This window comes from Aethalodelphis obliquidens, unplaced genomic scaffold, assembly GCF_003676395.1.
Source record: "Aethalodelphis obliquidens isolate GAN/ISIS:26980383/991018 unplaced genomic scaffold, ASM367639v1 scaffold13, whole genome shotgun sequence".
Classification (NCBI taxonomy): Eukaryota; Metazoa; Chordata; class Mammalia; order Artiodactyla; family Delphinidae; genus Aethalodelphis; species Aethalodelphis obliquidens.
In genome coordinates, this window is record NW_020837957.1 from 30,603,174 (window position 1) to 30,615,614 (window position 12,441).

The 12,441-nt window shown below is 42.3% G+C and overlaps 1 protein-coding gene across 3 annotated transcripts; it reads left to right on the forward strand.

The window, feature by feature from the left end:
- The first annotated feature begins 632 nt into the window (after positions 1 to 632).
- RWDD3 (RWD domain containing 3) lies at positions 633 to 12,051 on the forward strand. 3 transcript variants are annotated; one of them, XM_027114424.1, is made up of 4 exons: positions 633 to 749; positions 8,553 to 9,040; positions 11,167 to 11,282; positions 11,381 to 12,051. In XM_027114424.1, the coding sequence occupies exons 1-4, from the start codon at positions 665 to 667 to the stop codon at positions 11,493 to 11,495; spliced, it is 804 nt and encodes a 267-aa protein (XP_026970225.1). In that variant the 5' UTR covers positions 633 to 664; the 3' UTR covers positions 11,496 to 12,051. The 3 variants fall into 3 exon arrangements, with proteins under 3 accessions (XP_026970225.1, XP_026970227.1, XP_026970226.1); XM_027114426.1 differs by having other exon boundaries at positions 8,553 to 8,993; positions 11,381 to 11,874; XM_027114425.1 differs by lacking the exon at positions 633 to 749 and adding an exon at positions 793 to 1,450 and having other exon boundaries at positions 11,381 to 11,874.
- The last annotated feature ends 390 nt before the right edge of the window (positions 12,052 to 12,441 follow it).

Consider the following 12,441-nt stretch of genomic DNA (forward strand, 5'->3'; position numbering starts at 1 on the left):
CCCTCCCCTTCTGCAACCGTTGTTAGGAGAAGGACGTCCCAGAAACCCGGTTCTGGTCCAGAGTCCGAGCTCCAGTTGCCTCTCAGCATCTGGAGGTTGCTCCTACCCCGGACGTTTTCTGGGTGTCCCAGACCGCCTGGGTCGCTAGTGCCTCCAGGAGGGCGGAGAATCTCGTCTGTTCTGTTAACTGCAGTACCCCCAACACCTAGTTTAGTTCTGAGCCAGACAGAGGCTAACCTCTTCTGGTCACTTCGCTGCTTGTTTTCTCCTCTTAACCTCCAAGTTCCTTTCAAGGCCAAGTCTGGGCGGGAAGGGCTAGTGTTCAAAGCCCGAGCTAAAGTTAGAGAATTTCGGGCTTTGCTGGGAGGCCTCCCTCCGTCAGGAAAGCAGCGGGTGAGCTGCACGGTGACCTCTGGCAGACACCACGGGGCCTTCCCCCTCGGACAGAACCCCCCCGAGAGGGCGCGGAGCCTCGCGTCTGGAGTAAGTGAGCGGGAGCTTGTGGGCGGGGCTTCTCGGGGCCTCCCGCCCGCCGCGCGCTGCGGAGACGCGGGGCGCCCCCCGGTGGCAGCCCTGCAGCGCTGCTCGGGGCCGGCGGGGGCGGCGGCGGCGGCGGCGGCGGAAGGCGGAAGGGGAGGTATTGAGCCAGCCGAGCGGCGCGGCCATGGCGGAGCCGGTGCGGGAGGAGCTCTCGGCCCTTGGTGCGATTTTCTGCGGGCCCGGCGAGTGGGAAGTGCTGAATCGCTCAGGTGACTACCCCCCGCCAGACGGACTGGGCGCCCTCTGCTCCCCACCACCAAGGCTGGGCTCCCCGCCCCGGGCCCACACTTGGGGGCCGGGGTAGTTGAATGAGGGAACGACACGCCCCGGGACTGGGCGTGTGTGGAAGCTAGCGGGAGAGTGCGGCGACCCCCAAAACGTGAATAGTATCGCGCCCCTGCTCGCTCCTCTGCAGTGAACGGACAGCATAATGCTCAGGCTCTTGCGGCCCGTGGACCGGTTCCTGCTTCCCGCGCCGCTCCACCCACTCGTCCGTCCCACCCTCCACTCTCCCGTCGCACTCGCCCTTCCCCCTCCATCCGCCGTTACCCCCCGTCCCCACTCTGCCGTTGCACTCTCTGACTCGCCTGTCTCCTCAACTCGCTGAGCGCTACGAGCCAGCCGCGCCCTCCTGGAAAGCGTCCCCCCCCCCCCACGCTTTCCCTGGCCGTCCTGTACTTACCCGTCAGATCTGACCGTGAAAAGAGGTTTCTCGTGACACCCCTAGTTTAAATCCAGCTTCCCCAAATTGAACTACGTGCTTTGTAAGCACCACGCATTATGTCCTTCAGGGCACCCACCACAGTTTAACTATATGGGTATTTGGTTGTTTCAAGTTGCAAGAGGGCAGGGACCCTGTCCGTTTTGTAATCACAAAACTCCAGGAACCTACGACAGTGCCAGGCACGTGGTAGGTATGCAGTAAATGTTTGTTAAATGAATTTTTGAATTCGACCAGTGCTCAGTCAGGACTCTTCAGTTTGATTGCTTTTCTCCTGCTTTTTCTAGTCGGCTGAAAGGTGGTTGCCAATTACAGGCTCTTGGGGGCGCATTAATCATTCAGCTCATTTATTGAGTCCCCGGAAGCGCTGACAGGGTTTCAAAGACACTGACTGCTCAGGGCCTTTAGGAGCTTACAATCTAGAACGGTTCTTTTGGCTATATTTTCATGATAGTGAAAACTTCTTCTCTGCCTGTCTATGGCGTCTATTAAGTAAAAACCAAAACTTCAGTTTATGAAAAAGTGCAGTGATGCACATAATTTTCAGTTTTTACTTAGCTTTCAAATACATTCTGTGAATTTTTTGGCATAGCTTTCAAATACATTCTGTGAATTTTTTGGCATAAGATTTAAACTTCTGTTATGTTTCAGCTACTATTAAAATTGTCCTTCTGACCATAAATTGGTTGACCTTTAAGAAGGTAGTCTAAAATGTTCTGAATGTTGTGAGAAAGCCATCAAGGGTTAGGATCCATTCCTGGTATCTACGTGGTGTGTTATTCACCTACAGAGCAGGAGTTGGCTCCTTTTCATTTATTCTTTCTTGATCACCCGTGTCTATACGTTCATTGAGCACTGTTATGTTCTGGGCACTGTGAACCAATTCATGTAATGAAGCCGCTTTCTTTTCAGTGCCTAGCCTGTCTTGTAGCTTTCTGAAACAATTGTTTAAAATCCATATGAAAGGATTTACTCACTTTTAGTATTTTCTCGTCACCTCTCTTCTGATTGGATAGCATTTGTTATTCTTCATCATCTTACTTTGCTGTCTCTGGCTCTCTTTATTGATAATTACTTCTGCTTGAGGCAGGCTGTTTGAAGAGATCATCAGTTTTCTTAAATTCCTTTATTATGGCTCAACTAGGAATATCCTGGGAAAATGAACCTATGATTTCCCATTACACCTGAAAGAGGATGGAATGGTGGTGGTCTGGGTCATGAGTATGGTTGAGCATACGACACTGCTGACAGGTCAGAGAAAACCCAAAAAAGTAAGCATAGAAAGAAAGAAAGAGCAATTTCTTAATATGAAGAGCACTGTGGGCCCTTTATCTGCTGTTAAATTGAGCATGACTTTCAAGCCATGCCTCCTAATTAATTTAATTCAGTGTTTTGGCATCAATAAGTAATTGAATTATAAAAGAATTCAGTGTAACAACTTAGGACATTTTGTTGCTGAAAGGTTCATTGGAGAATAGAACAATTCAGTGATTGAAATTGGGACGTTTGATGTTCACAACTGGGAATTAAGGGTAAGGTAAGGACTTCTTTAATAGACCTCAGTAAATATACAGTGGGCTGCTGGCTACCACTGTCATGGTCACTGTCAGCTTGGGTTGGAGGATGTAAGAACATTCTGAACACCATCAGTTCCTTCCTGGCCTTCCCCTCAAGTAAGCTGCTCCTTGTTGCCACTGGAATCAGGTTAACATTGGGTAGGATTGCACTTCTGGTACGAGATAGCCCAGGCAGGCTCAGGCTGCTAACCCTAGGGTCATCTATGAAGGTCATAAGATTGAAGAGTTTGAATAGTTGGATTCTTTTAGCTGGACTAATTTGTGCTGAGAATTTCAGGGGACTTACATACACTGTGGCCTCTTTGTGATGGTTGTAGAAAGCTCATAAGAGGCATCAGGTGTAACTGTCTCTGATGGGTGCAAGTTATGTAAGCTCCTATTCCTGTCCACTAGGGAGGGCTGTGGGCAGATCAAACCAGGGGTATTCTGCTTCTCCCTGTGCAGTGCAGTCAGACAGGGTGCCAGGTTTAATGGGGTCACCTACCACAGACCTGATACTTTAAATGCATCTTACTTGATGAGGGGTATTCTTTTTTTTTTTTTTTTTGCGGTACGCAGGCCTCTCACTGCTGTGGCCTCTCCCGTTGCGGAGCACAGGCTCCGGACACGCAGGCTCAGCGGCCATGGCTCATGGGCCCAGCCACTCCGCGGCATGTGGGATCTTCCCGGACTGGGTCACGGACCCGTGTCCCCTGCATCGGCAGGCGGACTCTCAACCACTGAGCCACCAGGGAAGCCCGATGAGGGGTATTCTTAACTTTATTTTATAAAGAAGGTAACAGATGCTCAGGCTGGTTGAGTAACCACCAGGCTCCAGAGTATATGGACTCTTGCATTGCGTCATGCTGCTTAACAGAGATGCGGCCATTGCGTCAGGAAAACAGTTCTTGGAGAGCAAGGATGACACCTGTCCAGGAAGAAGAGAGCAAGAAGAGCACCCAGAGCAGAGAAACGGGGATGACCCCACTTATGTTCAGAATAGTTCTGAAGGGGAGTGTGTGTGCATGCCTGTGTAGGTACCTATGAGGTAGATGGGATTTGGTATTGTTATAAATCTTCATTTTCCTGATGAGGTAATTGAAGGTCACAGAGATTATATTGCCATAGTTAGTGCTCATTATATGTGGAGTTGTGTTTCTGGAAATCATCTTACAGATAAAACAGTTATAAAATGGGAGGTGTGTAAGACTCAATATCATATGATATGTTCGCACGGTAGCTTCAGAGTAGCTTTTTGTATTCTGCTAACACTAATGCTCAGATTGGATTGGGCCGTCTTGCAAAATGAATCATGACTGTCACCCACTGACCCCTCTAAATCTGCTCAGCCCTGTGTCCTGCTGATGGTCAGTACTGAGGTCATCTCTAAAAACAAATCAGCCTTGAACTTCACGTCTAAAGGATGGGATTGCCACTTTTAGCTTCACTTATTTTTCGTTTATTTTTTTTTTCTGTAACCACGTTTAACATGTATAAAATTCCAGCTGTAACATAAAAAGAAGCACTGGTGGCTGTATACTTGTGGGGAGCCACCTGAGAGCGAGAGGAAAAAAATCCTGTGCAGTGAGGTAAGAGAGGGTGTTGGGGGCTTTTTAGTGGTTTTCTGAACAAAGTCTTACCCTGAGGACATATAAAACTGCAAAAAAGAAAAAAAAAAAGCAAGTATAGGGAAATTCAGTTGTATATGGTATATAAATGATTTCTTAATGGGCTCTAAATGAATCTTGAAGAACTCATCCTCTTAAATTTTGTTTACATTTTCCACTATCTTCTGTTATTGGACAGCATTTATTGAATTTTTATTGTGTGTGATTATGAAGTAGAGTGAAGTCTTAAAAATAACAGTATGGAATTTGGGGTTCAGTTCAGTTTCTCTCGTTTGAATTTCTGTTGTTTGGAGTGTGGTTAGGAGCATAGTTTCCTTCATGTACTTGTAAGGAAGAATAAGGTTTGAAACTAACCTATTTTAGTTATGAAATTGATATACTTATTTTAAGGTACAATGACTTATTTAAAAAAACCAAAAAAACCCAAACTAGGGAATATGTATGCAAGCTTCAACCAGAGGCAAAACTTACATCTTTTGGTAGGATCTTTAGAACAGATGAAAATAGTCTTGGAACTCATGAAAATTTTAGATTTGTAGGGCAGGCATAAATTTTCTAGGGCATAGATTTTATTGAGAATGATGAGTTTGTGAGTTAAACTTAATGACTAGAGTTTTTTGGTGCCAGGGAAGGCCAGAGATTAGCATTAGATGTAGAACACCATTATTTTTCTGTTAATCACTCTGTTTCTAAGCTGTTAATAAAGTAGATAGGGACAACCTTGTTTTCTTTTTTTAATGGGAAAAAAAAACCCCAAAATCAGACTGACAGTACATGTGATTACATGAAAAATTCTGAGGAAAAAAGAGCCAGTTTAATTGCATGTACAAACTAAGGCAGATGAGAAATGGAAGGGTAATATACATACTTCTAGAGTTTTAGGGAGAAAATGAGTTTTTAAAAGAATACGTAATTTTATTCCTGCATTAAGTATCAGCAGAATGGGGTATGTTGTTGGGATTTTCATTTTCTTACAGAGATAGCATCATTTTGTGTAATTTCAGCTTGCAGCTCCTGTGTGTGTGTGTGTGTGTGTGTGTGTGTGTGTGTGTGTGTGTGTGTGTGTGTGTCTGTGTGTGTGTGTCTGTGTGTCTGTGTGTGTCTGTGTGTGTGTGTGTGTGTAGCTACGGAGGGAGTCAAAGAGAAGACCAAGTAGGAAGGTTGTTAATCCTTTCCAATTCTTGATAAAATTAAAGCAGTTTTCCTTCTAAGCTTATAACTAATAATTTCACGGTTTTCTAAGGCAGAAGTCAGGATTTTCTCCTGTTGCTTTTCTCTTTGCTGACTAGGGCCAGAAAATCACTAAGAGAGAAGAATGAAAGTTGGTAAGGATTTGAAGAGCCAGCTCAGTAGGCTTTCCAGACCTTCTCCCTGGACTGCCTGTTTCTGTCAGTTAGGTCACTGCCCTGGGGAGGAATAGGTGGCTGTTTAGGTGGCAGAGATTGGAGAACACTCTAGGTTTCAGGGTTTTTACCAGAAAGGGAGCCTTGCTTGCGGGGAAAACCTTGCTTTGTGAGCACAGATGCTGTGTTAGTTTCTTGTGGCTGCTGTGACAAATAACCACGAATGTGGTGTCTTAGAACAACACATATTTATTCTCTTACAGTTCTGGAGGTCAGAAGTCTGAAATCATTTTCACGGGGCTGTAGTCAAGTTGTCAGCAGGGAGGCACCTTTTGTTCAGAAAACATTAAAAAATGCTATTCCCATGGAGAGTTATCTCCATGGAAATAAAAAAAATATATAAAATACAGGTTTATAGAAATTATATGTATGTATGTTTATAAGTAAAGACATTTTTAGGTGTAGAAGAGAAGTTGAGGAAGATCACTTTGGCTCTGTCCACTATTTCATGTTATGAAACTGGATTGACTTAAGAGGACAGGATCTGTGTCTTACCCGTTGTTTTCTCTCAGACTAGAACAGTGCCTTGGGCCTAGTAGGTACTCAGTGAATGTTTGTTGAATGATGAATGAAGAGCTTTAAAAGTTATACCTCCCCCTTGAGAGGGAAAGTGGACCCTCTAGATGATTTCTGGAGGGTTTTTTTAGCCTAGTGGTCACATGTCTGTAGGTCTATTTATAATGTCCATTTTATCTAGTGAAGTGCAGTGATCTAACTGACATCTAGGGAGCTTACTTTAATAATAAAATATTTTTTACAAAGGATAAGTAACAGGATAGAAGAAAGAAGGGTTTTGAGAAGCTGGTGATGGATTTTAGAGGAATGTACTAAGTTGTTTGGAAAATCTTCCTTTATGCAGCATATATTTTACTTATGTAATACAAATTTAAGTTACATCACTTTAATATGATCTTTTTTTTAAATAAACTTATTTATTTTATTTATTTATTTTTGTGTTGGATCTTCATTGCTGCGCGCGGGCTTTCTCTAGTTGCGGCGAGTGGGGGCTACTCTTCGTTGCGGTGCACGGGTTTCTCATTGCGGTGGCTTCTCATTGCAGAGCACAGGCTCTAGGCACGCGGGCTTCAGTAGTTGTGGCACACGGGCTCAGTAGTTGTGGCTTGCGAGTTCTAGAGCACAGGCTCAGTAGTTGTGGCGCACGGGCTTAGTTGCTCCACGGCACGTGGGACCTTCCCGGACCAGGGCTCGAACCCGTGTCCCCTGCATTGGCAGGTGGATTCTTAACCCCTGTGCCACCAGGGAAGCCCTAATGTGATTTTTTTTTTTTTTTTTTTTTTTTTTTGTGGTATGCAGGCCTCTCGCTGTTGTGGCCTCTCCCGTTGCAGAGCACAGGCTCCGGACGCACAGGCTCCGCGGCCATGGCTCACAGGCCCAGCCGCTCCGCGGCATGTGGGATCTTCCCGGACTGGGGCACAAACCCTTGTCCCCTGCATCGGCAGGCGGACTCTCAACCACTGCGCCACCAGGGAAGCCGCCTAATGTGATCTTTATAATGGTTACTGCCTGGGTTTCGGGGTGGTGTCCTAAAACGGCAGTGCTTTGCAGCTGATACTGAAGGTTCTATTAAAGAAAAACCTGGTGTAATGGATGTGTTTGGTCCTATATGAATCCATGTCTGTAACAACAGCTTCTGTATAAATGGAATTGGATGGCTAGAGAGCCGTTTTAATGTTCTGTTAGGTTCTTTAAAATGGGAATGCACTCAGGTTTCCATTGTTGAGGGTGTTGAGCAGCGATCCAGGTATGAAAATTAGAACAATCTGACTGCCTGTCTTGTGAAGGAGAATGAAACAAGGGCTGTGGAGAAAGAAGTAGGGTAGACGGAGGCAAGTTAGCTTCAAAGAGCCTCGTCAGCACCCAGTTCGGTTCTACTCTGCTCTTCTGATCTGTGTGCTTCTGCCCCCTGCAGAATGAATCAGCCTGACGTTTTATCAACTTTTGAAAAGTGGGGTGAAGTGGTGTGGAACACATCAGAGGGGTGAAGTGGAGCAAATCTGAAAGAGAGCAGAGTGTTTCATCTCGTATCCTGTGTGCGCTTTCCCCTTTCCCCCTCCTCCTTATGGAGCCAGAAACAGCTGAACTGATGTCTGCCCAATTTTAGTTCCTCCCGCTGCCTTCATGTTACACTGATACGAATATATTTGAAGTGAAAAAGAGCGGGTCCAGGCAGTTACTGTGTATGCACAGTCATGGTTTGCTCTGTACCCCTGCAACCACACGGGATCCAGTATTTGGTTTGATTCAGACTCACTGCAACATGACTTTCACTGGATTTAGTGTATAACTTTTAAACTAATCACTGATTTTATAAATACACAATACTGTTTCTTTGAATGTTCATATGAGTTTATTAGGAATTTCTGAATTATCAACTAAGTCTGGGGAGGAAGAACATCATATGATGAGAAACCTTTCTGGTAACCTTAATAAAAATGGGATAATGGCAATTATAAATGCCAGTGAAATCCTGGGTGCTGGTGAGCATGATTCTATGACTATATATGTATGGCTGAAAGTAAGAATCTGTAAATCATGGCTTTCTTAGTGTGATGTATCTCTTCGTAAAATAACTTAGTTTTCACATGAAAAATAAATTGACACTTGAAACAAAAATTCTAACTTGTTAGTGTTCCATTCAAATTGAATTAGGTACAGCTAATCATTATTTTTGGATGCTTTCCAGAGACAGATGGAACTGTGTTCAGAATTCTCACAAGAGCCGAAGGATTTATGGATGCGGATATACCCTTACGATTGGTGTTCCATTTACCGGTTAATTACCCGTCGTGTCTGCCTGGTATTGTGGTTAACTCCGAACACCTGACCAGGGCTGAGCGTGAGATTGTGAAGGAGAAGTTACTGGAGCAAGCAGAGACCCTTTTGTCAGAACCTATGGTTCATGAGCTAGTTCTCTGGATTCAGCAGAATCTCAGGCACATCCTCAAGCGGCCAGAAGCTGGAGGTGGCAGTGAAAAGTGCACTTCTGCAGCAAGCACGACTGTGGATGATGGATTGTGGATGACTCTTTTGCATTTAGATCATATGAGAGCAAAGACCAAATATGTCAAAAGTGTGGAGAAGTGGGCTTCCGATTTAAGGCTGACAGGAAGACTGATGTTCATGGGTAAAGTAATACTGATTTTACTGCAGGGAGACAGAAACAACATCAAGGTGCCGAAAAGTTTTAATGTTGAATATGAATTTGGCTATTTTCTGCTAAAATGGTGTGTCTATAAGTGTGTTTGATAACAATGGGACAGATTAATCATTAAGATGTTTCTGCTTTCACTCTTACCATGTTAATGGATCTTTCTTTTTAAAGACTGTCTTTAACTTCTAATTACAACTACAGACTTGAAAAGTTTGAAGAATAAGTAGAAGATTATGTTTTAAAAATCATGCCACTTAATGAAAGTGATAGGTTATTAAAAAAATCTCTGGTACATGAGTGTTTGTTTCCGTAATCAGCTTTGAGCCTAAATTTTATAAATTTGCACTAAAAGTTTGTGCGTATTTATAGTTCTTTCCTTAGTTAGGCACACAGCAAGGTGTATATTTGTGGGTAGCCTGCAAAAATTTTAACTTTTTGGAAGTTAAAGATATGTTCTGACGCTTGAACTTGGTATCTGTTATACCTGAAAAGAGGAGCTGTTCCCTCCTAACCAGGATTTAGTGTGAGTGGAAGTAGAATCATTAGGGCTGTCAGCTTGTCACCTCCTCCCTAACTTTTGCTTTCCACCTGACTTGTCTCAGCAGCTGCTTTCAAAATCATCGTCTTCTTCAGAGTTTTCAAGTTCTCATTCTAAACTCATCTAACCTGCTTTATGTGGGACCAGACAAAGAAAGCTGCTTATTATATTTTAAATCTTAAAAGAGCTGCAAATCACTTAATAGGTTTTATGCTTTCAAGTGGGTTGGGTCAAGAATAATTACAATGGAATTTATTTGAAACAGATTTATCTTGCATAACCTATCATCTTAAAGATTTGTAGGATAACTACCTAGCTTTTTGTCATGGGCTCTTATCCCAAAACTTGTTGGTTAATAACTTCAGTTGACCAGAGTAGTGCTGGGTTATAGTGTATAGGTACAACAGATTTTCAGATTTAATAAAGATACTGGGTTGGGGTCTGACCAAGGAACCACATATATTTTTTAAAATTTAATTAATTAATTTTTGGCTGCATTGGGTCTTTGTTGCTGTGTGTGGGCTTTCTCTAGTTGCGGTGAGCGGGGGCTGCTCTTTGTTATGGTGTGTGGGCTTCTCATTGCTATGGCTTCTCTTGTTGTGGACCACGGGCTCTAGGCGCGTGGGCTCAGTAGTTGTGGCACACGGGCTTAGTTGCTCCTTGGCACGCGGGATCTTCCCGGACCAGGGCTCGAACCTGTGTCCCCTGCATTGGCAGGCAGATTCTTAACCACTGTGCCACCAGGGAAGCCCCGGAACCACAAATTTTAAGGTGATTTACAGTCTATCTATAAAGTTTGATCCTTTTGGATAAAATACTGGCTGACAAAATGAATACAAATTAATTTCTTTGCTCATATATCCCCAAAAGGCTCAGATTTTTCTTTAAGCCAGCTCAGGCATATTAGGCTAAGTGTAGCTGTTTTGCAGATGTTGTTTCTCAGATTGGATCCATCAGTTAATTAATTTATTTAATCATATGGCTTGACCTCTGGTAATGTAGAGTACTTTTTAAGGAGTTCTTTCTTTTTTATTAGCTGTCCCTAAAATGTCATTTAATGTAAATATCCCTTAAATTTTTATAAGACTGTATATCAGGATTGAGAACTACAGGTACATATTTATAGATGCCATCAATTTGGAATGTTCGGTACTGTGTGCCTGTTAACTTCATTCTGACCTTGAGGAAGTGATAATAATGAGAGTAGCTGGTACTATATTAAGCACTATTGTGCCAAGCACTCCTCTAAGTGCTTTATATGTATGAACTCATTTAATTATCACAACTTTCCCATAAGGTAGATGTTATGAGTACCATTTTATGGAATAGGTTAGTGAGGCACAGAAGATCTAGATAACTAACCCCAGAATCAGATCTAGTTTAGATTTAAGCCTACGTAGTTCGATTAGACCCTTCTTTACTCCAGCATTCACCAGAATGTTATGCTTCAAAGTATGTGAAAACACTGTGTAACTCTCTTACTGCTTGATTCAGAAAGTGAGTACTCTGTAAGCGTGGAAATAAGCCTGTAGGTTTATGGCTCCTTTCAAACTAGGACTTTGAGATTCAGAGTAAGATACGTATTTAACGTACTGATTTGTCATTTAGGAGTACCTGATTCTTCAGAAAACCTGCAAAGTAGATGTGGACTCAAGTGGAAAGAAATGCAAAGAGAAAATGATTAGTGTACTGTTTGAAACAAAAGTACAGACAGAACACAAAAGGTATAATTTAGTACTATTGCAGATGGAAAAGCAACTGAATCGATAATTATACTCTGACAAATTTAGGCATATTCATGAGTTTCTCTTGTATAATACAGGTTTCTGGCATTTGAAGTCAAAGAGTATTCATCGTTGGATGAGTTACAAAAGGAATTTGAAACTGCAGGACTTAAGAAGCTTTTCTCCGAATTTGTACTTAGGCTGGTAAAATGAAGTGGAAGACAGGTATCTTTTAGTGAAACAACAGCGTTTTTTGTTTTGTTTTGTTTTTGTTTTTTGCGTTGGATTTTGAGAGTGGCTGATTGAAATACTCATAAGGGAACAATTTTAGAGTTTTCTCTGAAGCAAAATGACAGACACCATCATAACTTAAGGACAGACGCCAGTTCTGTTTATGGAATATTAAACAGTAAAAATATCCATGTATTCTAATTTTGCCAGTATAGGTTGGGTTCAATAGATGGAATGTTATTTGAGAGATAAATACAAAAAGATGATGGTGAATGAGCCCTTGTGTTTATACAGAGGATTTGTTTGGAACTGTGCAATTTTCTGCCTAATTTTCTTGTAATTAAATGAATTTTTAAAAAGAGATTTGTTTTCATGTTTACTTCCTTCATGTTTACATTTTTAGCATTTGATAATGATTTTTCCCCCATTCAGATTATTCTGTCTAATGTTTTAAGTTGAATGTTAAGAAAATTATAACACTGATTTCATTGTGGAATTGGATAAATGGTTAGTTTAAATACAAACTAAAGAAGTTCTACAGAACTTGATTTACAATTGCTTTCTTTGGGGTCCCAGAATTGCATGATACTTACTAGTGATAGGACTGGAGAGTCAAATTAAAATAAAATTCTTCAATTTAAGTTAAAACTTACAAGGGAAGAAGTGTTTTACACAAAATGAACTTGGCTTACCAGAGGGAAGAAATCATATGGAGATACTATTTTTTATTTCTGATGAAATTTGTTAAAGTCTGATAATCTCAGAATATATTTATTATGACATAAGGAGAGAAGCCATAAAATAAAAGCTTGTGTTAAAATTTGTACCAAAAGTATAGACAGGCATTTATGTTTGAGAAAGGATATTTGTGTTCCTGAAGCCACCTGTGCTCCTAAAATAAGGGGCCAAGTAATAGAAGAAAGGCCAG